We start from the raw sequence: 25,904 nt of genomic DNA, 5'->3' as shown, positions 1-25,904 counted from the left end.
CTAGCAAACGAAACTACACGATCTTTTATGCTATGCTTAGGATTGGGTCTTGTCCATCACATCATTCTCCTAATGATGTGATCCCGTTATCAATGACATCCAATGTCCATAGTCAGGAAACCATGACTATCTGTTGATCAACGAGCTAGTCAACTAGAGGCTTACTAGGGACAGGTTGTGGTCTATGTATTCACACATGTATTACGATTTCCGGACAATACAATTATAGCATGAATAATAGACAATTACCATGAACAAAGAAATATAATAATAACCATTTATTATTGCCTCTAGGGCATATTTCCAACAGTCTCCCACTTGCACTAGAGTCAATAATCTAGTTCACATCACCATGTGATTAACACTCACTGGTCACATCACCATGTGACCAACATGTAAAGAGTTTGCTAGAGTCAACAATCTAGTTCACATCACTATGTGATTATCACTCAATGTGTTCTGGTTTGGTCATGTTATGCTTGTGAGAGAGGTTATTAGTCAACGGGTCTGAACCTTTCAGAACCGTGTGCTTTACGAATATCTATGTCATCTTGTGGATGCTACCACGCGCTATTTGGAGCCATTTCAAATAATTGCTCTACTATATGAATCCGGTTTACAACTCAGAGTCATCCGGATTAGTGTCAAAGTTCGCATTGACGTAACCCTTTACGACGAACTCCTTTCCACCTCCATAATCGAGAAAATTCCTTAATCCACTAGGTACTAAGGATAAGTTCAACCGCTGTCATGAGATCCTTTCTGGATCACCATTGTACCCTCTTGACCAACTCATGGCAAGGCACACTACATGTGCGGGACACAGCATAGCATACTATAGAGCCTACGTCTAAAGCATAGGGGACGACCTTCGTCCTTTCTCTATCTTCTGCTATGGTCAGGTCTTGAGTCTCACTCAATACTCACACCTTGTAACACAGCCAAGAACTCCTTCTTTGCTGATCTATTTTGAACTCTTTCAAAATCATGTCAAGGTGTGCTGTCTTTTGAAAGTATCATCAGGCGTCTTGATCTATCTCTATGGATCTTGATGCCCAATATGTAAGCAGCTTTATCTAGGTCTTCCTTTGAAAAACTCCTTTCAAACAACCCTTTATGCTTTCTAGAAATTTTACATCATTTCGGATCAACAATATATCATTCACATATACTTATCAGAAATGTTGTAGCGCTCCCACTCACTTTATTGTAAATACAAGTTTCTAACAAACTTTGTATAAACCCAAAAACTTTGATCACCCCATCAAAGCATATATTCTGACTCCGAGATGCTTGCTCTAATCCATGGAAGGATCGCTGGAGCTAGCATACCTTTTAGCATCCTTAGGATCGACAAAACCTTTCTGATTGTATCACATACAACCTTTCCTTACGAAAACTGGTAAGGAAACTTGTTTTGACATCCATCTGCCAGATTTCATAAATGTAGCTAATGCTAACATGATTCCGACGGACCTAAGCATCGCTACGGATGAGAAAAACTCATCGTAGTCAACTCCTTGAATTTGTGAAAATACTCTTTGCCACAAGTCGAGCTTCATAGACGGTAACATTACCGTCCATGTCCGTCTTCTTCTTAAAGATCCATTTATCTCAATGGCTTGCCGATCATCTGGCAAGTTCACCAAAGTCCATGCTTTGTTCTGATACATGGATTCTATCTCGGATTTCATGGCCTCGAGCCATTCGTCGGAATATGGGCCCACCATCGCTTCTCCATAGCTCGTAGGTTCATTGTTGTCTAGCAACATGACTTCCAAGACAGGATCACGCATTACTCTGAAGTAGTGCGCATCCTCGTCGTCCTACGAGGTTTGGTAGTGACTTGATCCGAAGTTTCATGATCACCATCATAAGCTTCCACTTCAATTGGTGTAAGTGCCACAGGAACAACTTCCTGTGCCCTGCTACATACTAGTTGAAGCGACGGTTCAATAACCTTATCAAGTCTCCACCATCCTCCCACTCAATTCTTTCGAGAGAAACTTTTCCTCGAGAAAGGACTCGTTTCTAGAAGCAATTACTTTTGCTTCCAGATCTGAAATAGGAGGTATACCCAACTGTTTTTGGGTATTCTATGAAGATGCATTTATCCGCTTTGGGTTCGAGCTTATCAGCCTGAAACTTTTTCACATAAGCATCGCAGCCCCAAACTTTTAAGAAACGACAACTTAGGTTTCTATAAACGGTGTCGTCTCAACGGAATTGCGTGGTGCCCCTTTTAAAGTGAATGCGGTTGTCTCTAATGCCTAACCCATAAATGATAGTGGTAATTTGATAAGAAACATCATGGTATGCACCATATCCAATAGGGTGCAGTTATGATGTTCGGACACACCATCACACTATGGTGTTCCAGGCGGTATTAATTGTGAAACACTTTCCACAATGTCTCAATTGTGTGCCAAACTCGTATCTCAGATACTCATCTCTATGATCATATCACAGACATTTTATCCTCTTGTCACGACGATCTTCAACTTCACTCTGAAATTACTTGAACCTTTCAATAATTCAGACTAGTGTTTCATCAAGTAAATACACTCAGCATCTACTCAAATCATCTGTGAAGTAAGAACATAACGATGTCCACTGCATGCCTCAGCACTCATTGGACTGCGTACATCAAAATGTATTACTTCCAATAAGTTGCTCTCTTGTTCCATCTTACTGAAAACGAGGACTTTCAGTCATTTTGCCCATGTGGTATGATTTGCATGTCTCAAGTGATTCATAATCAAGTGAGTCCAAACGATCCATCTGTATGGAGTTTCTTCATGCATATATACCAATAGACATGGTTCGCATGTCTCAATCTTTTCAAAAATGAGTGAGTCCAAAGATCCACCTACATGGAGCTTCTTCATGCGTTCTACACCAATATGACTCAAGTGGCAGTGCCACAAGTATGTGGTACTATCATTACTATCTTATATCCTTTTGGCATGAACATGTGTATCACTACGATCGAGATTCATTTTAGGTGCAAGACCATTGAAGGTATTATTCAAATAAACAGAGTAACCATTATTCTCCTTAAATGAATAACCGTTTTGCGGCAAACATAATCCAATCATGTTCAACGCAAACACCAAATCTCGATGGTAGAGGGAGCATGCGATGCTTGATCACATCAACCTTGGAAACACTTCCAACACATATCGTCATCTCACCTTTAGCTAGTCTCCATTTATTCCGCAGCTTTTATTTCGAGTTACTAACACTTAGCAACCGAACCAGTATCTAATACCCTGGTGCTGCTAGGAGTACTAGTGAAGTACACATTCATATAACGTATATCCAATATACTTCTGTCGACCTTGCCTGCCTTCTCATCTACCAAGTATCTAGGGTAGTACTGCTTCAGTGACCGTTCCTCTCATTACAGAAGCACTTAGTCTCGGGTTTGGGTTCAACCTTGGGATTCTTCACTAGAGCAGCAAACGACTTGCTATTTCATGAAGTATCCCTTTTGCCCTTGCCCTTCTTAAACTAGTGGTTTTACTAACCATCAACAATTGATGCTCCTTCTTGATTTCTACTCTCGCGGTGTCAAACATCGCGAATAGCTCAAGGATCATCATAATTATCCTTGATATGTTATAGTTCATCACGAAGCTCTACTAGCTTGGTGGTAGTGACTATGGAGAACTATCACTATCTCATCTGGGAGATTAACTCCCACTCGATTCAAGCGATTGTGGCACTCAGACAATCTGAGCACACGCTCAACGATTGAGCTTTTCTCCCTTAGTTTGCAGGCTTAAGAAACTTGTCAGAGGTCTCATACCTCTTGACGTGGGCACTAGTCTGAAATCCCAATTTCAGTCTTCGGAAGATCTCACATGTTCTGCGACGTTTCAAAAACGTCTTTGGTGCCACAATTCTAAACCGCACTGAACTATCACGTAGTCATCAAAACGTGTATGTCAGATGTTTCGTAACATCTACAGACGACGCTGAGGTTCAGCACACCGAGCGGTGCATTAAGGACATAAGCCTTCTGTGCAGCAATGAGGACAATCCTCAGTATACGGACCCAGTCCGTATAATTGCTACTACCAACTTTCAACTAAATTTTCTCTAGGAACATATCTTAACCAGTAGAACTAAAGCGCAAGCTATGACATAATTTGCAAATACCTTTTTGACTATGTTCATGATAATGAAGTTCATCTGATTATGAACTCCCACTCAGATAGACATCCCTCTAGTCATCTAAGTGAAACATGATCCGAGTTTAACTAGGCCGTCTCCGATCATCACGTGAGACGGACTAGTCAAGATCGGTGAACATCTCCATGTTGATCGTATCTTCTATACGACTCATGCTCGACCTTTCGGTCCTCCGTGTTCCGAGGCCATGTCTGTACATGCTAGGCTCGTCAAGTCAACCTAAGTGTATTGCGTGTGTTCCGAGGCCATGTCTGTACATGCTAGGCTCGTCAAGTCAACCTAAGTGTATTGCGTGTGTTCCGAGGCCATGTCTGTACATGCTAGGCTCGTCAACACCCGTTGTATTCGAACGTTAGAATCTATCACACCCGATCATCACGTGGTGCTTCGAAACAACGAACCTTCGCAACGGTGCACAGTTAGGGTGAACACTTTCTTGAAATTATTATAAGGGATCATCTTACTTACTACCGTCGTTCTAAGCAAATATGATGCAAAAACATGATAAACATCACATGCAATCAAATAGTGACATGATATGGCCAATATCATCATGCTCCTTTGATCTCCATCTTCGGGGCACCATGATCATCTTCGTCACCGGCATGACACCATGATCTCCATCATCATGATCTCCATCATTGTGTCTTCATGAAGTCGTCACGCCAACGATTACTTCTACTTCTATGGCTAACGCGTTTAGCAACAAAGTAAAGTAATTTACATGGCGTTATTCAATGACACGCAGGTCATGCAAAATAATAAAGACAACTCCTATGGCTCCTGCCGGTTGTCATACTCATCGACATGCAAGTCGTGATTCCTATTACAAGAATATGATCAATCTCATACATCACATATATCATTCATCACATCTTCTGGCCATATCACATCACATAGCACTTGCTGCAAAAACAAGTTAGACGTCCTCTAATTGTTGTTGCAAGTTTTTACGTGGTTTGTAGGTTTCTAGCAAGAACGTTTCTTACCTACGTATGACCACAACATGATTTGCCAATTTCTATTTACCCTTCATAAGGACCCTTTTCATCGAATCCGTTCCGACTAAAGTAGGAGAGACAGACACCCGCTAGCCACCTTATGCAACTTGTGCATGTCAGTCGGTGGAACCTGTCTCACGTAAGTGTACGTGTAAGGTCGGTCCGGGCCGCTTCATCCTACAATGCCGCCGAAACAAGAAAAGACTAGTAGCGGCAAGAAGAATTGGCAAACTCAACGCCCACAACTGCTTTGTGTTCTACTCGTGCATAGTAACTACGCATAGACCTGGCTCATGATGCCACTGTTGGGAATCGTAGCATAATTTTTAAAATTTTCCTACGCTCACCAAGATGCATCTATGGAGTGTACTAGCAACGAGGGGAAAGGAGTGCATCTACATACCCTTGTAGATCGCGAGCGGAAGCGTTCCAATGAACGTGGATGACGTAGTCGTACTCGCCGTGATCCAAATCACCGATGACCGAGTGCCGAACGGACGGCACCTCCGCGTTCAACACACGTACGGTGCAGCGACGTCTCCTTCTTCTTGATCCAGCAAGGGGGAAGGAGAGGTTGATGGAGATCCAAGAGCACGACGGCGTGGTGGTGGATGTAGCGGGTCTCCGGCAGGGCTTCGCCGAGCTTCTGCGAGAGAGAGACAGAGGTGTTGCAGGGGAGGAGGGAGGCGCCCAAGGCTGTGTGTTGATGCCCTCCCTCCCCCCTTTATATAGGCCCCCTGGGGGGGCGCCGGCCCAGGGAGATGGGATCTCCAAGGGGGGGCGGCGGCCAAAGGGGGGGAAGGGGTGCCTTGCCCCCCAAGGCAAGGGGGAAGCTCCCCCCTAGGGTTCCCAACCCTAGGCGCATGGGGGAGGCCCAAGGGGGGCGCCCCAGCCCACTAAGGGCTGGTTCCCTTCCACTTTCAGCCCACGGGGCCCTCCGGGACAGGTGGCCCCACCCGGTGGACCTCCGGGACCCTTCCGGTGGTCCCGGTACAATACCGGTAACCCCCGAAACTTTCCCGGTGGCCGAAACTGCACTTCGTATATATAATTCTTCACCTCCGGACCATTCCGGAACCTCTCGTGACGTCCGGGATCTCATCCGGGACTCCGAACAACTTTCGGGTTTCCGCATACATATATCTCTACAACCCTAGCGTCACCGGACCTTAAGTGTGTAGACCCTACGGGTTCGGGAGACATGCAGACATGACCGAGACGCCTCTCCGGTCAATAACCAACAGCGGGATCTGGATACCCATGTTGGCTCCCACATGCTCCACGATGATGTCATCAGATGAACCACGGTTTCGAGGATTCAATCAATCCGTATGCAATTCCCTTTGTCAATCGGTATGTTACTTGCCCGAGATTCGATCGTCGGTATCCCAATACCTTGTTCAATCTCGTTACCGGCAAGTCTCTTTACTCGTACCGCAATGCATGATCCCGTGACTAACGCCTTAGTCACATTGAGCTCATTATGATGATGCATTACCGAGTGGGCCCAGAGATACCTCTCCGTCACACGGAGTGACAAATCCCAGTCTCGATCCGTGCCAACCCAACAGACACTTTCGGAGATACCCGTAGTGCACCTTTATAGTCACCCAGTTACGTTGTGACGTTTGGCACACCCAAAGCACTCCTACGGTATCCGGGAGTTGCACGATCTCATGGTCTAAGGAAAAGATACTTGACATTGGAAAAGCTCTAGCAAACGAAACTACACGATCTTTTATGCTATGCTTAGGATTGGGTCTTGTCCATCACATCATTCTCCTAATGATGTGATCCCGTTATCAATGACATCCAATGTCCATAGTCAGGAAACCATGACTATCTGTTGATCAACGAGCTAGTCAACTAGAGGCTTACTAGGGACAGGTTGTGGTCTATGTATTCACACATGTATTACGATTTCCGGACAATACAATTATAGCATGAATAATAGACAATTACCATGAACAAAGAAATATAATAATAACCATTTATTATTGCCTCTAGGGCATATTTCCAACAGTCTCCCACTTGCACTAGAGTCAATAATCTAGTTCACATCACCATGTGATTAACACTCACTGGTCACATCACCATGTGACCAACATGTAAAGAGTTTGCTAGAGTCAACAATCTAGTTCACATCACTATGTGATTATCACTCAATGTGTTCTGGTTTGGTCATGTTATGCTTGTGAGAGAGGTTATTAGTCAACGGGTCTGAACCTTTCAGAACCGTGTGCTTTACGAATATCTATGTCATCTCTTGGATGCTACCACGCGCTATTTGGAGCCATTTCAAATAATTGCTCTACTATATGAATCCGGTTTACTACTCAGAGTCATCCGGATTAGTGTCAAAGTTCGCATCGACGTAACCCTTTACGACGAACTCCTTTCCACCTCCATAATCGAGAAAATTCCTTAATCCACTAGGTACTAAGGATAAGTTCGACCGCTGTCATGAGATCCTTTCTGGATCACCATTGTACCCTCTTGACCAACTCATGGCAAGGCACACTACATGTGCGGTACACAGCATAGCATACTATAGAGCCTACGTCTGAAGCATAGGGGACGACCTTCGTCCTTTCTCTATCTTCTGCTATGGTCAGGTCTTGAGTCTCACTCAATACTCACACCTTGTAACACAGCCAAGAACTCCTTCTTTGTTGATCTATTTTGAACTCTTTCAAAATCATGTCAAGGTGTGCTGTCTTTTGAAAGTATCATCAGGCGTCTTGATCTATCTCTATGGATCTTGATGCCCAATATGTAAGCAGTTTTATCCAGGTCTTCCTTTGAAAAACTCCTTTCAAACAACCCTATATGCTTTCCAGAAATTTTACATCATTTCGGAACAACAATATGTCATTCACATATACTTATCAGAAATGTTGTAGCGCTCCCACTCACTTTATTGTAAATACAAGTTTCTAACAAACTTTGTATAAACCCAAAAACTTTGATCACCCCATCAAAGCATATATTCTGACTCCGAGATGCTTGCTCTAATCCATGGAAGGATCGCTGGAGCTAGCATACCTTTTAGCATCCTTAGGATCGACAAAACCTTTCTGATTGTATCACGTACAACCTTTCCTTACGAAAACTGGTAAGGAAACTTGTTTTGACATCCATCTGCCAGATTTCATAAATGTAGCTAATTCTAACATGATTCCGACGGACCTAAGCATCGCTACGGATGAGAAAAACTCATCGTAGTCAACTCCTTGAACTTGTGAAAATACTCTTTGCCACAAGTCGAGCTTCATAGACGGTAACATTACCGTCCATGTCCGTCTTCTTCTTAAAGATCCATTTATCTCAATGGCTTGCCGATCATCTGGCAAGTTCACCAAAGTCCATGCTTTGTTCTGATACATGGATTCTACCTCGGATTTCATGGCCTCGAGCCATTCGTCGGAATATGGGCCCACCATCGCTTCTCCATAGCTCGTAGGTTCATTGTTGTCTAGCAACATGACTTCCAAGACAGGATCACGCATTACTCTGAAGTAGTGCGCATCCTCGTCGTCCTACGAGGTTTGGTAGTGACTTGATCCGAAGTTTCATGATCACCATCATAAGCTTCCACTTCAATTGGTGTAAGTGCCACAGGAACAACTTCCTGTGCCCTGCTACATACTAGTTGAAGCGACGGTTCAATAACCTTATCAAGTCTCCACCATCCTCCCACTCAATTCTTTCGAGAGAAACTTTTCCTCGAGAAAGGACTCGTTTCTAGAAGCAATTACTTTTGCTTCCAGATCTGAAATAGGAGGTATACCCAACTGTTTTTGGGTATTCTATGAAGATGCATTTATCCGCTTTGGGTTCGAGCTTATCAGCCTGAAACTTTTTCACATAAGCATCGCAGCCCCAAACTTTTAAGAAACGACAACTTAGGTTTTATTAAACGGCGTCGTCTCAACGGAATTGCGTGGTGCCCCTTTTAAAGTGAATGCGGTTGTCTCTAATGCCTAACCCATAAATGATAGTGGTAATTTGATAAGAAACATCATGGTATGCACCATATCCAATAGGGTGCAGTTATGATGTTCGGACACACCATCACACTATGGTGTTCCAGGCGGTATTAATTGTGAAACACTTTCCACAATGTCTCAATTGTGTGCCAAACTCGTATCTCAGATACTCATCTCTATGATCATATCACAGACATTTTATCCTCTTGTCACGACGATCTTCAACTTCACTCTGAAATTACTTGAACCTTTCAATAATTCAGACTAGTGTTTCATCAAGTAAATACACTCAGCATCTACTCAAATCATCTGTGAAGTAAGAACATAACGATGTCCACTGCATGCCTCAGCACTCATTGGACTGCGTACATCAAAATGTATTACTTCCAATAAGTTGCTCTCTTGTTCCATCTTACTGAAAACGAGGACTTTCAGTCATTTTGCCCATGTGGTATGATTTGCATGTCTCAAGTGATTCATAATCAAGTGAGTCCAAACGATCCATCTGTATGGAGTTTCTTCATGCATATATACCAATAGACATGGTTCGCATGTCTCAATCTTTTCAAAAATGAGTGAGTCCAAAGATCCACCTACATGGAGCTTCTTCATGCGTTCTACACCAATATGACTCAAGTGGCAGTGCCACAAGTATGTGGTACTATCATTACTATCTTATATCCTTTTGGCATGAACATGTGTATCACTACGATCGAGATTCATTTTAGGTGCAAGACCATTGAAGGTATTATTCAAATAAACAGAGTAACCATTATTCTCCTTAAATGAATAACCGTTTTGCGGCAAACATAATCCAATCATGTTCAACGCAAACACCAAATCTCGATGGTAGAGGGAGCATGCGATGCTTGATCACATCAACCTTGGAAACACTTCCAACACATATCGTCATCTCACCTTTAGCTAGTCTCCATTTATTCCGCAGCTTTTATTTCGAGTTACTAACACTTAGCAACCGAACCAGTATCTAATACCCTGGTGCTGCTAGGAGTACTAGTGAAGTACACATTCATATAACGTATATCCAATATACTTCTGTCGACCTTGCCTGCCTTCTCATCTACCAAGTATCTAGGGTAGTACTGCTTCAGTGACCGTTCCTCTCATTACAGAAGCACTTAGTCTCGGGTTTGGGTTCAACCTTGGGATTCTTCACTAGAGCAGCAAACGACTTGCTATTTCATGAAGTATCCCTTTTGCCCTTGCCCTTCTTAAACTAGTGGTTTTACTAACCATCAACAATTGATGCTCCTTCTTGATTTCTACTCTCGCGGTGTCAAACATCGCGAATAGCTCAAGGATCATCATAATTATCCTTGATATGTTATAGTTCATCACGAAGCTCTACTAGCTTGGTGGTAGTGACTATGGAGAACTATCACTATCTCATCTGGGAGATTAACTCCCACTCGATTCAAGCGATTGTGGCACTCAGACAATCTGAGCACACGCTCAACGATTGAGCTTTTCTCCCTTAGTTTGCAGGCTTAAGAAACTTGTCAGAGGTCTCATACCTCTTGACGTGGGCACTAGTCTGAAATCCCAATTTCAGTCTTCGGAAGATCTCACATGTTCTGCGACGTTTCAAAAACGTCTTTGGTGCCACAATTCTAAACCGCACTGAACTATCACGTAGTCATCAAAACGTGTATGTCAGATGTTTCGTAACATCTACAGACGACGCTGAGGTTCAGCACACCGAGCGGTGCATTAAGGACATAAGCCTTCTGTGCAGCAATGAGGACAATCCTCAGTATACGGACCCAGTCCGTATAATTGCTACTACCAACTTTCAACTAAATTTTCTCTAGGAACATATCTTAACCAGTAGAACTAAAGCGCAAGCTATGACATAATTTGCAAATACCTTTTTGACTATGTTCATGATAATGAAGTTCATCTGATTATGAACTCCCACTCAGATAGACATCCCTCTAGTCATCTAAGTGAAACATGATCCGAGTTTAACTAGGCCGTCTCCGATCATCACGTGAGACGGACTAGTCAAGATCGGTGAACATCTCCATGTTGATCGTATCTTCTATACGACTCATGCTCGACCTTTCGGTCCTCCGTGTTCCGAGGCCATGTCTGTACATGCTAGGCTCGTCAAGTCAACCTAAGTGTATTGCGTGTGTTCCGAGGCCATGTCTGTACATGCTAGGCTCGTCAAGTCAACCTAAGTGTATTGCGTGTGTTCCGAGGCCATGTCTGTACATGCTAGGCTCGTCAACACCCGTTGTATTCGAACGTTAGAATCTATCACACCCGATCATCACGTGGTGCTTCGAAACAACGAACCTTCGCAACGGTGCACAGTTAGGGTGAACACTTTCTTGAAATTATTATAAGGGATCATCTTACTTACTACCGTCGTTCTAAGCAAATATGATGCAAAAACATGATAAACATCACATGCAATCAAATAGTGACATGATATGGCCAATATCATCATGCTCCTTTGATCTCCATCTTCGGGGCACCATGATCATCTTCGTCACCGGCATGACACCATGATCTCCATCATCATGATCTCCATCATTGTGTCTTCATGAAGTCGTCACGCCAACGATTACTTCTACTTCTATGGCTAACGCGTTTAGCAACAAAGTAAAGTAATTTACATGGCGTTATTCAATGACACGCAGGTCATGCAAAATAATAAAGACAACTCCTATGGCTCCTGCCGGTTGTCATACTCATCGACATGCAAGTCGTGATTCCTATTACAAGAATATGATCAATCTCATACATCACATATATCATTCATCACATCTTCTGGCCATATCACATCACATAGCACTTGCTGCAAAAACAAGTTAGACGTCCTCTAATTGTTGTTGCAAGTTTTTACGTGGTTTGTAGGTTTCTAGCAAGAACGTTTCTTACCTACGTATGACCACAACATGATTTGCCAATTTCTATTTACCCTTCATAAGGACCCTTTTCATCGAATCCGTTCCGACTAAAGTAGGAGAGACAGACACCCGCTAGCCACCTTATGCAACTTGTGCATGTCAGTCGGTGGAACCTGTCTCACGTAAGTGTACGTGTAAGGTCGGTCCGGGCCGCTTCATCCTACAATGCCGCCGAAACAAGAAAAGACTAGTAGCGGCAAGAAGAATTGGCAAACTCAACGCCCACAACTGCTTTGTGTTCTACTCGTGCATAGTAACTACGCATAGACCTGGCTCATGATGCCACTGTTGGGAATCGTAGCATAATTTTTAAAATTTTCCTACGCTCACCAAGATGCATCTATGGAGTGTACTAGCAACGAGGGGAAAGGAGTGCATCTACATACCCTTGTAGATCGCGAGCGGAAGCGTTCCAATGAACGTGGATGACGGAGTCGTACTCGCCGTGATCCAAATCACCGATGACCGAGTGCCGAACGGACGGCACCTCCGCGTTCAACACACGTACGGTGCAGCGACGTCTCCTTCTTCTTGATCCAGCAAGGGGGAAGGAGAGGTTGATGGAGATCCAAGAGCACGACGGCGTGGTGGTGGATGTAGCGGGTCTCCGGCAGGGCTTCGCCGAGCTTCTGCGAGAGAGAGAGAGAGAGGTGTTGCAGGGGAGGAGGGAGGCGCCCAAGGCTGTGTGTTGCTGCCCTCCCTCCCCCCCTTTATATAGGCCCCCTAGGGGGGCGCCGGCCCAGGGAGATGGGATCTCCAAGGGGGGGCGGCGGCCAAAGGGGGGGAAGGGGTGCCTTGCACCCCAAGGCAAGGGGGAAGCTCCCCCCCTAGGGTTCCCAACCCTAGGCGCATGGGGGGAGGCCCAAGGGGGGCGCCCCAGCCCACTAAGGGCTGGTTCCCTTCCACTTTCAGCCCACGGGGCCCTCCGGGACAGGTGGCCCCACCCGGTGGACCTCCGGGACCCTTCCGGTGGTCCCGGTACAATACCGGTAACCCCCGAAACTTTCCCGGTGGCCGAACCTGGACTTCCTATATATAATTCTTCACCTCCGGACCATTCCGGAACCTCTCGTGACATTCAGGATCTCATCCGGGACTCTGAACAACTTTCGGGTTTCCGCATACATATATCTCTACAACCCTAGCGTCACCGGACCTTAAGTGTGTAGACCCTACGGGTTCGGGAGACATGCAGACATGACCGAGACGCCTCTCCGGTCAATAACCAACAGCGGGATCTGGATACCCATGTTAGCTCCCACATGCTCCACGATGATCTCATCGGATGAACCACGGTGTCGAGGATTCAATCAATCCGTATGCAATTCCCTTTGTCAATCGGTATGTTACTTGCCCGAGATTCGATCGTCGGTATCCCAATACCTTGTTCAATCTCGTTACCGGCAAGTCTCTTTACTCGTACCGCAATGCATGATCCCGTGACTAACGCCTTAGTCACATTGAGCTCATTATGATGATGCATTACCGAGTGGGCCCAGAGATACCTCTCCGTCACACGGAGTGACAAATCCCAGTCTCGATCCGTGCCAACCCAACAGACACTTTCGGAGATACCCGTAGTGCACCTTTATAGTCACCCAGTTACGTTGTGATGTTTGGCACACCCAAAGCACTCCTACGGTATCCGGGAGTTGCACGATCTCATGGTCTAAGGAAAAGATACTTGACATTGGAAAAGCTCTAGCAAACAAAACTACACGATCTTTTATGCTATGCTTAGGATTGGGTCTTGTCCATCACATCATTGTCCTAATGATGTGATCCCGTTATCAATGACATCCAATGTCCATAGTCAGGAAACCATGACTATCTGTTGATCAACGAGCTAGTCAACTAGAGGCTTACTAGGGACAGGTTGTGGTCTATGTATTCACACATGTATTACGATTTCCGAACAATACAATTATAGCATGAATAATAGACAATTACCATGAACAAAGAAATATAATAATAACCATTTATTATTGCCTCTAGGGCATATTTCCAACAATCTGCCGTGACAATTCCACGACACACAGTGCCCGGTACAACCGCACTCACCCATCACCAACACACACCCCCCAAGGTAGGATACATAGGCGCTGAGCGCAACAACACACACCCTAGCACTACAAGAGCCGCCGGGGGCTTCATCCGAAGAAGTGATGCCGCATATGACGAACGTGGGCTCCAAGGCGGTGCCTTCAGGAAGGATACGGCACCGGAGCGTTGCCACCGCCCGATCCGAGGATCAGAGTTTCCCCTGGAGCACCACAACGAGCAGTGATAGCCGTGACGACGCCTTCAAGAAGGGAGCGATCTTCGCCGTCGCCAGTCCGTCCGAAGATAGAGTAGGTTTTCACCCCGGCCAACATTCACCGCCACCGAGCGCCACACCCCGGCTACCACGCCGCCCACACGGCCGTGGCAGCCGGGCAGCACCGAGGCACGAGCTCTGCCCATGAGCACCGCGCCACCACCACCAGGGCCGCCGCCCCGGATTCCAAGACCTTGACACCAAGTCCCCCGAGCCCCACCGCTACCCCCACCGCAGAGACGGGCGGAAAGGGTCTGCCTTTCACACCCCTGGCCGGTCCCAACGCCGAGACCCAGTAGGCCGGCCACAACAAGCCTCCATCGAGCCGTCCTGCTACACCGGGCGCGAGACGGGCCGGTCCTCCTGCCGGGCGCGAGACGAGCGTAGTCCTGCTGCCGGGCGCGAGACGGGCCGGTCCTGCTGCCGGGCGCGAGACCAGCTCGGTCCTACGGCACCGGGTGCGAGACGGATGATGGACCACCGCCGGGAGACGGCCAGCCCTCCAGAGAGAGAAGCGAACGGACGCCGAGGAGAGGGGTTGAAGGCCGAACAGGCATCCTACAGACAGGCCGACGCCAGGAAAGTCTGGCCGCCGCCGCAATCAACCTGCCACCACCACAGCAGCCGCCGGGCACGCACCCCCGCAGCCACCGCCGCTGCGCCGCCACCCCGACCAGCCGAGGGGGCCTCGGTCAGGGCCGCCGCCCGCAGCCCTAGCCGTCGCGGCCCGCGCCGCCGAGAGGCCAGACCCGGAAGAGCCGCCGCGGCCCGCGCCGCCGAGAGGCCAGACCCGGAAGAGCCGCCGCGGCCGCCGTGTCCAACCTCCAACCCGCACCACCACCACCAACTGCCGCGGTGCCACCACCACCTGCCACGGCCACGGCAGAGGTGGCCACTGGCAGCCCGTGCCACCATGAGCCAGATCTGGCCGCGCAGGAGTCGCCGCCGTCTCGGGCACACGCGCGCCACCCGCCTTAGCCGCCCGCCGCGGGGGGAGGCAGGGACGTCAGGGAGCTGCCCCAGCCCGCCGCGCCGCCATGGAGCCCGGCTGCAGCGCTATGACTCGGCCCGGGGCGCCGGCCCGCGCCAGCACCGCCCGAGCGGGGAGACAAAGGGGCCCCGCCGCCGCCGGCAACAGCAGGGCTTCGCCCGGCCGCGCCCCCGGGCGGCGGCGAGGGAGGAGGAGGGGGGAGGAGGGAGCGGCGGCGAGGGTTGGGGTTGGCCTCCGGGCCGCCTCGCGGGAGACGACGCGGAGGGAGGGAGCCGCTTCTCAAAAACTGTGATATCCACCCGTACCTTAATTCTCATAAACTCGCCCATCGCAGTTCCACCATGATCAAGGTCAATGTCAAGTACTTTTGCAATATTCTTCCCAATCAATTCTCCTGTTTCGGAACTCATCATGCCCATGAGAATACCATAAACTCTGACCCAGATAGGAATAAAATTAAATTCATACTCATCAATTGTTTTACTGCGCACACATTTTTCAATCACTATCAGATCCTTGTTGAAACTCCACGGCCCACTATCCAGAGCTTTCTTCTTGCTACTCTCATCATGGAAAGTGGATAGAAAGTGATTTCTAACAAGATCTTTGCACTCAAGCAGAGTAAAAAGGCACCATAAATTTTCTAAAGCTCTACCCACATACTCTCCTTTTGCTGGCCTCTACGACAAAAGCTTACCGACAGCCTGAAGCTTGCCAATCGTCGGGGAGCAGTCCTGCCTTCTACCGATTTTGACACTCCTCTTCTACCGAAAAAGCTTCCGCCCCGCTTTATATATAAAGTAAGGATCGACCACAACTAAGAAAAAAACGCACACAGCCAAGGCTGGATACATAGGCGCTGAGTGCAGCAACACTATCCCTAGTACTACAAGAGCAATCGGGGTCCTCAACCGTAAACACGCCACCATGAAGAGATGAAGCCGTATATGATGAACCGTGTGCTCCAAGGCGGCGCCTTCAAGAAGGTTACGACACCAGAGCGCCGCCCCCGCCCAATCCGAAGATCAGAGTTTCCCCTAGAGCAACACGATGGACAATAAGAGCTGCGACGACGTCTTCAAGAAGGGAACGAGCTTCGCTGCCGCCGGTCCGTCCGAAGATAGATCAGGTTTTGACCCCGGCCAACACTCACCACCCAGGATGCCAAACCCCGGCGACCACGCCGCCCACACGGGCAACACCTAACCACGGGCTCTGCCCATGAGCACCATGGAACCACCACCAGGGCCGCCGCCCTAGCATCCAAGACCTCGACACCACCTCACTCGAGACCCACGCCGCTACCCCTACCAAAGATACGAGCGGAAAGGAACCGTCTTTCGCACCCCTTGGCTGCCTTCAACGCCGAAACCCAATAGGCCTGCCGAAACTAGCCTCCATCGACCCATCCTGCGGCACCAGGCGTGAGACGAGCTCGGTCCCGCTGCCGGGCACGAGACGAGCATGGTCCTGCTGCCGGGCGCGAGACGAGGTCGGTCCTGCTGTCGGGCGCGAGACGAGCTCGGTCTTGCCGCCGAGCGAGAGACAAGCGATGGACCGTAGTCGGGGGAGGGCCGAACCTTCAACGAAGGTAGTAACCAGACGACAAGGAGAGGGACCAAAGGTGGAAACGCACCGCCTACAGATGAGCCGACGCCGGAAATTCAGCCGCCGGCCCGCCGAGCTGCTGTGATGCCGGCATGGCGAAGCCACCTCACCGCCGCCGCCCAGAGCTGGAGCCGCCGCCACGTGAGGCCGGAGCCCCAAACCCGCGCCGCCTGGCGGAAAACAGATCCGACCGGCACGCATCACCGCCGCCGCCACCATGCCCCCGCGCGCCGCCGGCTGGCCCTTGCCGCCTGCTGGCCGCCGGCCAGAGCACCCCCGATCCAGATCTGGCCAGGACGCCCACAGCCGCCACCCGCGCAGGCACGCCCCACCACGCCCCCGAAGAGCAGCCGCCTGCGCCACCAACCCAGGATGCCACCGCCGTGCCGCCCCGGCCACCGCCACGCCAGGTCGTTCTGCAGAACCGCGCGCCTCCATGCCGAGTTGCCGTCCCACGCCGGCCCACTGCGAGGAAGGGGAAGATGCCCCGCCGCCACCGACGCCGGCCGGGCGGCGCGAGCCGGCAGCGGCGAGGGAGGGGGAAAGGAGGAGGCTGGAGGAGGCGCCCAAGACTAGAGGCGAGAGGCTTTTATTTGGGGATTTGATTTTTGGGATGGATTTGCTTCTGTTCTTGGTCTGTTAACTGGTTTTGGGCAACCAAATCTCGAGCCGCAACTGTGGATTGGGTTGGAAGATGGTGGGGGGCTGATCTAGGATCTGTCGATCGCTCCCAGCAAATGAGAAAACCAAGTGTGGAATAGAAATTCGATGGATTTGGATCACGCTTTAGGCGGCAATGTTGCCGAAACAGAGTGGCTGAGAAATAGCTGTCACGAGCGGACGGACTAACAGTACAAGCAGTTTGATAAATCATGATAGTGCAAATCCATCCATGGGTAAGGGATCATACTGCCTAATTCTCGTTGCACCTTCTCTCTACCGGGGTACAAAGTGAGCGACGAGCTCTCCTCCGACGCTAGGCCGAACCACCGGGGAGAGCGAGGGGCGGAGGAGATTGGCGTGGGTGGTCAGGGCAAGGTGCAAGCCTTCCTCGGTGAGATCAGATCCAACAAAGGCGTCTATGGTATCTTGGGCATCTCCAAAGCGGACACGCAAATCACCCGAATCCGGACCGCCGCCATCCAACGTGGGTGTGTAGTGGTCCGTGAGGCGATCCAAACGTGTTTTCTTTCGCAAACCGGAGACAAACAGGGGGCCAAAACTCTTTCCGGACCCCGCGCCTTCATCCTCCCTACTTTTTCTTCTTCCTTCTTTCTCCCTTGCCTTCGCCGCAGCTGCACCAACCCTGCCGCCACGCCACATCCCTGCCGGAACTCTACGTCTCTGTCACCTCCAGCACTCCAGCAGGGCTCCACCCCGCTTCTATACTCGCCGTTCAACCCTCCGACCGCCCTGCCAGGTACCGTCCGCTGCTATACTCACCATGGCAGGCAACTGTTCGATCAGTTGCTGGAGCTAAAAAAGTTTTCCCTTCTTTCTAGCAATGGATTCCCATTTAGAGTACATATACGAGCACTACGTTGAGCCGTCCGGCGGTTCGTCGAACGAGGAGGAGTACTCTGATGAGTCGGCGATGACGCCGACGGTCCGTGAAGACGCGGAGCATGCAGAGGAGCATGTTCTCAACTTCAAGGGCTCGATCAAGAGTCATCGACTGCTCAACTGCAACAAGGCGCGCGGCCATTTGACACTGATGGCTGACTACTTTGCCCCGATGCACTCCTTGCTAACCTCTTTCGCCGGCGTTTTCGGATGCGCAAGGTTGTCTTCGATCGTTTGTACCGTGGTGTCCGGTCCTATGATCATCAAAGGGGAAAACAATGTTGGAATGTAATATTTGAACTTTTTTAACTTTGCACCACTGCTGCATGTGGCTATTTGAACGTCCGTACACTTTGTATGCGGCTATTTGATCATGCCGACTTTAAAAGAAACGAGGAAGGAATGTCCGTACACTTTGTATGCGGCTATTTGATCGTGCGGATTTTAAAAAAAATGAGGAAGGCCGGATGTATGCGGCTACAGTTGGATGGTGGCCTCCTACATCCGTGTCCGCAGACTAGTCCCCTTGTCCACGGACGGATGCTGGAGGAAATTTACGGGTTGCCGTTGGAGATGCCTTATAAGTATAGTTCCGTCCGTTCCATCTTTTACAAAAAATAACTTCTATAAGGCGAACAAAATGACAACATGAATTGTTATTAAACATACAATACAATTCAATGACTAAATGTGGACCTGCCCTTGTGATAGCGTGAAGTGGAGGGCACTTTAAAAGGTTGTTTCTTGCAGTAGTAGTACAGATGAAGTGACCACTATGAATAACCCTCAAGGTATAAGATTCCTCTCCCATCTTGTAGCTGTAATCGTTTAATACAAGTTTCACCTACATGCAATAAAATCATTTAATCGTTTATTACAAGTTTAGCCAAATCTCTGAGCAATGGTTCGACGGTTCTACACAAGCTCAAGTTGAGCTCAAAACCTGGCTTTCAGAAGCAACAACAGGACACCAAGAGGAGAAAGGCCAGCAATAACAATTAGTTTACCGACAGCGCTTACAGAGATGTTTCACCCTTTCACAGCATAAACAAAGTGACATTCACTCAGATTTAGCGATTGAGCAACTTTGTTAAATACTTTCCTCAGTAGCTGGTCTCCGTCAGTACCCAGACAACATGCATGCTTCAGAAAAATATAAAAGGATCCGACTGCACTGCACGCAAATTATTTATATCTACTTTTCTAGTTTTGTGCAAGTTGCATACATACACTACTATAAAAGTGGTACTTAGACAGGGGATTGACATGCGCCAGGGATGAGTGTGGTAGCAGAGCTTATTTACATTCATAGCAAAGCTCAAAATGCTTGATTTAGTTCAAGTCTTGACCTCCTCTTACTTGGAGTCCTCTTCCTTTGAGTCTTCTTCCCCTCTTTTTCATCCGACTATATCACAAAGTCCTTTGCAGCATTTAATTTCCGATAAAAGTCATCCATAGACTACATAGATTAAAAATTAATGTATAATTAATGATTGGCTAATAAGATTTTTTGTTAATAATATAATGCAATTTTTCAAACAAGATAGGCCATAACACAACATAAGAAACCACTGTAAAATTGAACTTATTGAATACTAGTACCTTTGCTCTAAAACTATGACCAAGAATAACAGGATACTTAACACATGGTTGACCACGTACCATATTGAGGCTAAATTATCTCCGTGTTTAATTAAGTTATCATGTTTGCTAGCAGGTAAAATGTACAAAACATATATGAAAATAAATTATCTTATTTTCTTTAAATATATATATCAACATTATTTCATATAATTATATGATATCCAGCTAAAATCGAGTAAGCCAATGTTGGCTCAAGATCAGCTCGTTTCTTGATCGAGCCACATAAAGTGCTCATACTCAACTCATTTCTTTTCAAGTCAATCTTGAGTCGAGCCAAAATTCAAGTGGATCTCGAGCGGCTCACGAGCCTCAAGCTTTTCTTGCAGCCCTACCAGCACGTGATGCCAGGGAAGAAACATGGACGTGGATCTGACCTAAAATGATCAGTGGGTGTCCGTTTGCTCATCGTACGTCGTGGACAATTCCTATTTATCGTGTGGAGCAAACATTCCCACTCATACATTGGTAGGCCCACTCGGGGCTTCGGTGTGTCTATTCTTTCTTTTTAAGGTTTTGGTTTTTTTCCTTTGTTTTTTTATTGTTTTCCTACCGGTTTTGCATTTTTATCTTTTTCAAGTATTCCTTTTCATAATTTTAGTTTGTGAACTTGTTTGCAATTCATGAGCACTTTTTAAAAAATCACTATTTTTTTGTAGTTTGGTAGCATTTTTAAATCCGCATTTTAAAAACCAGCAATATTTGTAAATCTGTGAACTTTTTATATATTCAAAAAGTAATTTGAATTTATTCACTTTTTTGGAATTCTAGCATATTTTTCACATGAATATTTTAGAAAATCATTAAAAAAATTGGACGTACCATGCATTGTCAAGCAACACATGTTTACTCTGACTCGGCAGTGTGACAATACCATAAGTTAAGAATTAACTTTTCGTGTTGACCGAGCCCGGGGAACTGACCGGACAAGGGTGGGTCGTGGTACAGTTGCGCCCGGTGGTGGTTGCCGGATAGGAACTCTCAACGATCACCCCGCAAAAAAAAAAAAAAGGAACTCTCAACGATGGCTAGTTTTTTTCCAACTAGAGTTTTCCTACCGTCTTCAAACGTCCATACAAGTGACCATGTATGGCCCAGCCAAAAAATCGAGTCCGGAGGGTACACGCTAGCAGGGACACAACGAGCGGGATATTCGACCGAAAAATAGAGGAGAAGGGCCCCGCAAAAAAGAATATAGGAGAAGGGACCAAGTGTTATACTTAGTGTTGGCACCTCTCTGTAAATTTCAACAACTCCTGATTAGAAGGCTGCACACTCTAAAAAACAAGCTATGCTGCACGAACAGATATAAAATTCAGATGGCAAGGCTCACAAAATAAAATAAAATGGAAGGGAGAATGTGAACACGAAAGATGTCAACTACTAAGCATAGCCAATTACAAATCGTCCGGTTGGTTTGCTTCTCTCCAGTTATGGGAGGTCACATGAAAATCAGCTGTTAGGAGCTCCTGTTTGGTAGATTAAAAATCATTCGATGACTGAATCTTACAGATACAAACAGCCGTGGGTGCATGCACCGATACATGTACTATTCTTCTGGAAAGAGAAAAGTTGAATACTCGACAGTAAGGTACTCGGTTTGAATGCACATAACCAGAGTTTGAGTTTTCAGATAACGCGTCGTCACCGTAAGCCCGTCTCTCCAAGGAGAGGATGTCCCCGGAGGAACCACGCATCGCTCCACCGAGCACCGGCAACTCTGTGTCTTGCAATCGCAGGACGTCCATATATAGCCTCGGTAACGGACGGCCGCTGCACGGGGTCGTGGTGGGCGCACCAGAGCCCCGTCACGAGCAGACACTCCATCTGCGGCCTGTCAAACTCGCCGCCCAGCCTCTGGTCGGCCGCGTCGAGGACCCGGCTCTGGCGGTACATGCGGCGGACTGACGCCATTAGGGTCCCCGAGGTTGGCCGCCGGCCACAGCCGATCTCGAGAAGCACCACGCCGAAGCTGCACACCTCTGGCCGTTGACGAGCTCTGGGTCAATGTACCCGACGGTGCCTGCGACGACTTGTGTCGTCCGTGGCTCGGCGCCATGGTCGACGAGCCTTGCTAGCCCCAAGTCGCCGAGCTTAGCGTTGCCCGACGCGTCGAGCATCACGTTCGCGGGTTTTATGTCCCCGTGCACGATGCACCGGTCGCACTCCGTGTGGAGGTACCGCAAGGCAGAGCCCAGTCCCAGCGCGATCTCGTACCTGCAAAGTTGTGGATGTTAATCTCACATTTCATCAGGTTTTAAAGTTTGTATCCAGTGCAACAGAATCGGTTATAGTACCTCTCTGGCCAAGTTAAGTGCTTGTCAGCGTCGTAGAGGTGCGTGTCGAGGCTGCCGCCGGGCATGAGCTCGTAGACGAGCGCTAGCCGCCGTCCTCTCCGCCTTCTCCGGCCACCGCACCACCAGCCGACGAGCTGGACAATGTTGCGGTGCCTGAGCTGGCTCAGGACGGTGACCTCCGCCTGGAACTCCTTGAGACCCTGCACTGACCTCTCCTCAGAGACAGCAACTGAGAGCGTCTTGATTGCCACATGAAGGTCCTGGTCACTAAGGTAGCCTCTGTAAACCTGACCGAACCCCCCTCTCCCGATCTTCTTCTCCTCTGCAAAGTTGCAAGTCGCGGCGGCAAGTTGGCCGTAGCGGAACTGCCTAGGCCCCAGTCCTCGCTGGAGTTCAGGTTCGGTTATGATAGCCGACATGCTCTGCTGCCGCGTTCTCTTGCTACGGATGCAGCAGAGCACGAGCCCTGTTATGGCGCAGATCAACCCTAACAAAGCAGAAGCTGCCATGGCTGCTAGCTCGAGCCACGACGATGACCGCGATGCGACCTTCCCGTGGCCGCGGATTACAACGTGCTGCAGTGCCTTGGCCGCTCTCCCAGTCACACCCTGGCCATGTGTAGTACCGGGCAACAATTTTCGTGTCCTCGGTTCATACGGAACACGAACAACCTCGGCTACTGAGAGATCTAAGGAGATTAAGTTGATAAGTTCCACTCCCGTAAAGAGGCCGAGCTGCGGCGGGATGGTTCCTGCAAGCTTGTTGTTGGAGAAGGAGATGTTCCGCCCATAGGGTATCATGCCAGTGAAACACGGCGAGTTTGGTTCGGTGATACTAATTTGGAAGGAGAAATTGGAGGTGAAGCTTGCCCCATCTCGGCCGTAGGGTAATCCTACAGCAAGGAGGTGATGGATGCACGCGCTTCCCTGCTACCCGCGCTAGTGGACTTACTTTGTGGTGCGGCGAGTCAGGAGCATGAAACATGCATGCATGGTGCGGGAAACGTCATTTCAAGAATGCTGCTGGTACAGTTCCCAACAAATCCGTCTTAATTAGGCTTTGAGCATCACCGGTAGATTTCGTTAAAATGGAACCATGCAGGTACAACAGCATCTGAATTCATGCGTTAAGATAGAAGTAGACACAATGCCAGAGAAAGACACTAACCATACGAGCGACGATCCAAAATTAGAAATAAAGGCTTTAAACAACCTAAGGATCACTGACCAGCAGCATGTAAGGTCAGCATAACTCGGGTTCAATCCGAGACCATCCAAACAATAATTCCAGATTCTTAGTGATTCTTAGAGCATCTACAGCCGGACCTCCCAAACCCGCCATATCCGCCCGGACGGGCTGCCCGGTCACTGACTAGTCACGATTTTTTGATCCAGATGGGTGCCCTCAAACGCCCGGGCTGACCGGCACCCCCCATATCCAGCCCAAATATGAGATGGATATGGGGGCGCACGGGCACGCCCGCCATGTCGGACCCGACAGCCCGACCCCATCCCAAATTGCGCCAAATCCACCCCCAAAACCACCGGATCCATTTGCTATCTCCTTTTTTCTTCCTCCTCCGCGCCGTCCATCTCGCGCTCCGCCGCCGCTCCCAGGCTCTCCGCCGCCAGCTTCGGAAGAGTCCTCCCGTCCTTGCCGTGTGGGACGTCGTCGTCGGCCCGGACGGCACCTTGGTACGTCCGGCAATTCTTCGGCTCCGCCTTGCGCTTGATGTGTTCGACACATTGTCCGGCCAGATTTTTTGTTATTTTGTTAGGTAAAACTATGGATTCCGATGCTTCCTCGAACGAGGAGTATGGACCGATGGAGCTTGACCAAATGATTCAAGATGAGTTCTTCGATTTGTCGGATTTGGAGGAATAAGTGGACATGATCATGCTCGTGAGCATGCAAGAGGAAATGAAGCGGCAAGTGGAGCATATTCTCAACTTCAAGGGCTCAATCAAATGGAGAAGAGTGATCAACCGGGACAGGGTGTCCAAAGCAAAGCTACCGCACAATGACTACTTTGCTCCCAAACCTGCTTTCCCGGATGATCCATGGTTTCGTCGCCGTTTTCATATTATTTGTCGGATTTGGAGGAATAAGTGGGCATGATCATGCTCATGAGCATGCAAGAGGAAATGGAGCGGCAAGTGGAGCATATTCTCAACTTCAAGGGCTCAATCAAAGGGAGAAGAGTGATCAACCGGGACAGGGTGTCCAAAGCAAAGCTACTGCACAATGACTACTTTGCTCCCAAACCTGCTTTCCCGGATGATCCATGGTTTCGTCGCCGTTTTTGCATACATAAACCATTGTTTTTGCGCATTATGGAGGGAGTGGAGGCACACGACGAGTACTTCAAGCTCAAAAGGGATTGCCGCGGCCACTCGGCCAAGCAGAAGTGCACGGCTGCCCCGAGGATGCTTGCACTTGGTACTGCTGCAGACGCCGTTGGTGAGATGGTTAGGATGGGGGAGAGCACGTGCCTGAAGACTACTGTCAAGTTTGTCCGCGCCGTGGTGGAGGTGTTTGGACCTGAGTATCTCAGAGAACCAAATGCGAAGGGCACGGAGAAGTTGTTGGCTATTTGAGAGGCAAGGGGGTTTCCATGCTCGGATAAATTGGTTGCATGCATTAGCAATGGAAGAACTGCCCAAAGGTCTGCGGGGAATGTATCAAGGTCATACAAGAGAGGCCACCATCATACTAGAAGTGGTGGTATTGTTGGAAATATGCCCTAGAGGCAATAATAAATGGTTATTATTATATTTCTGTGTTCATGATAATAGTCTATTATTCATGCTATAATTGTATTGTCCGAAAATCGTAATACATGTGTGAATACATAGACCACAACCTGTCCCTAGTAAGCCTCTAGTTGACTAGCTCGTTGATCAACAGATAGTCATGGTTTCCTGACTATGGACATAGGATGTCATTGATAACGGGATCACATCATTAGGAGAATGATGTGATGGACAAGACCCAACTTAAGCATAGCATAAAAGATCGTGTAGTTTCGTTTGCTAGAGCTTTTCCAATGTCAAGTATCTTTTCCTTAGACCATGAGATCGTGCAACTCCCGGATTCCGTAGGAGTGCTTTGGGTATGCCAAACGTCACAACGTAACTGGGTGACTATAAAGGTGCATTACGGGTATCTCCGAAAGTGTCTGTTGGGTTGGCACGGATCGAGACTGGGATTTGTCACTCCGTGTAAACGGAGAGGTATCTCTGGGCCCACTCGGTAATGCATCATCATAATGAGCTCAATGTGACTAAGGCGTTAGTCACGGGATCATGCATTGCGGTACGAGTAAAGAGACTTGCCGGTAACGAGATTGAACTAGGTATTG

The 25,904-nt window shown here is 48.3% G+C and overlaps 2 protein-coding genes across 2 annotated transcripts; one reads left to right on the top strand and one right to left on the bottom strand.

Moving 5' to 3' along the window:
- Positions 1-22,159: 22,159 nt before the first annotated feature.
- LOC109775824 (probable kinase CHARK) lies at positions 22,160-23,343 on the bottom strand. The gene is made up of 2 exons (XM_020334523.1): positions 22,544-23,343; positions 22,160-22,463 (listed from the first exon to the last, which is right to left on the bottom strand). The coding sequence occupies exons 1-2, from the start codon at positions 23,341-23,343 to the stop codon at positions 22,160-22,162; spliced, it is 1,104 nt and encodes a 367-aa protein (XP_020190112.1).
- Positions 23,344-24,657: 1,314 nt separating this feature from the next.
- On the top strand, positions 24,658-25,140 carry LOC109775823 (uncharacterized). The gene has a single exon (XM_020334522.1). The coding sequence runs from the start codon at positions 24,658-24,660 to the stop codon at positions 25,138-25,140; it is 483 nt and encodes a 160-aa protein (XP_020190111.1).
- Positions 25,141-25,904: the final 764 nt, after the last annotated feature.

The sequence above is a fragment of the Aegilops tauschii genome, chromosome 5 (genome assembly GCF_002575655.3).
Source record: "Aegilops tauschii subsp. strangulata cultivar AL8/78 chromosome 5, Aet v6.0, whole genome shotgun sequence".
In the NCBI taxonomy this organism is placed as follows: domain Eukaryota; kingdom Viridiplantae; phylum Streptophyta; class Magnoliopsida; order Poales; family Poaceae; genus Aegilops; species Aegilops tauschii.
The sequence above is the reverse complement of the archived record's forward strand: the minus strand, read 5'-3'. Positions and strand labels throughout refer to the sequence as shown.

Excerpts from the sequence above, each read along its gene's own strand:
- LOC109775823 (XM_020334522.1), top strand. The coding sequence starts at position 24,658 with ATGATCATGCTCATGAGCATGCAAGAGGAAATGGAGCGGCAAGTGGAG.
- LOC109775824 (XM_020334523.1), bottom strand. The coding sequence starts at position 23,343 with ATGATACCCTATGGGCGGAACATCTCCTTCTCCAACAACAAGCTTGCA. Across the intron at positions 22,464-22,543 it reads CACTTAACTTGGCCAGAGAG|GTACGAGATCGCGCTGGGAC; the intron begins GTACTATAACCG and ends ACAACTTTGCAG.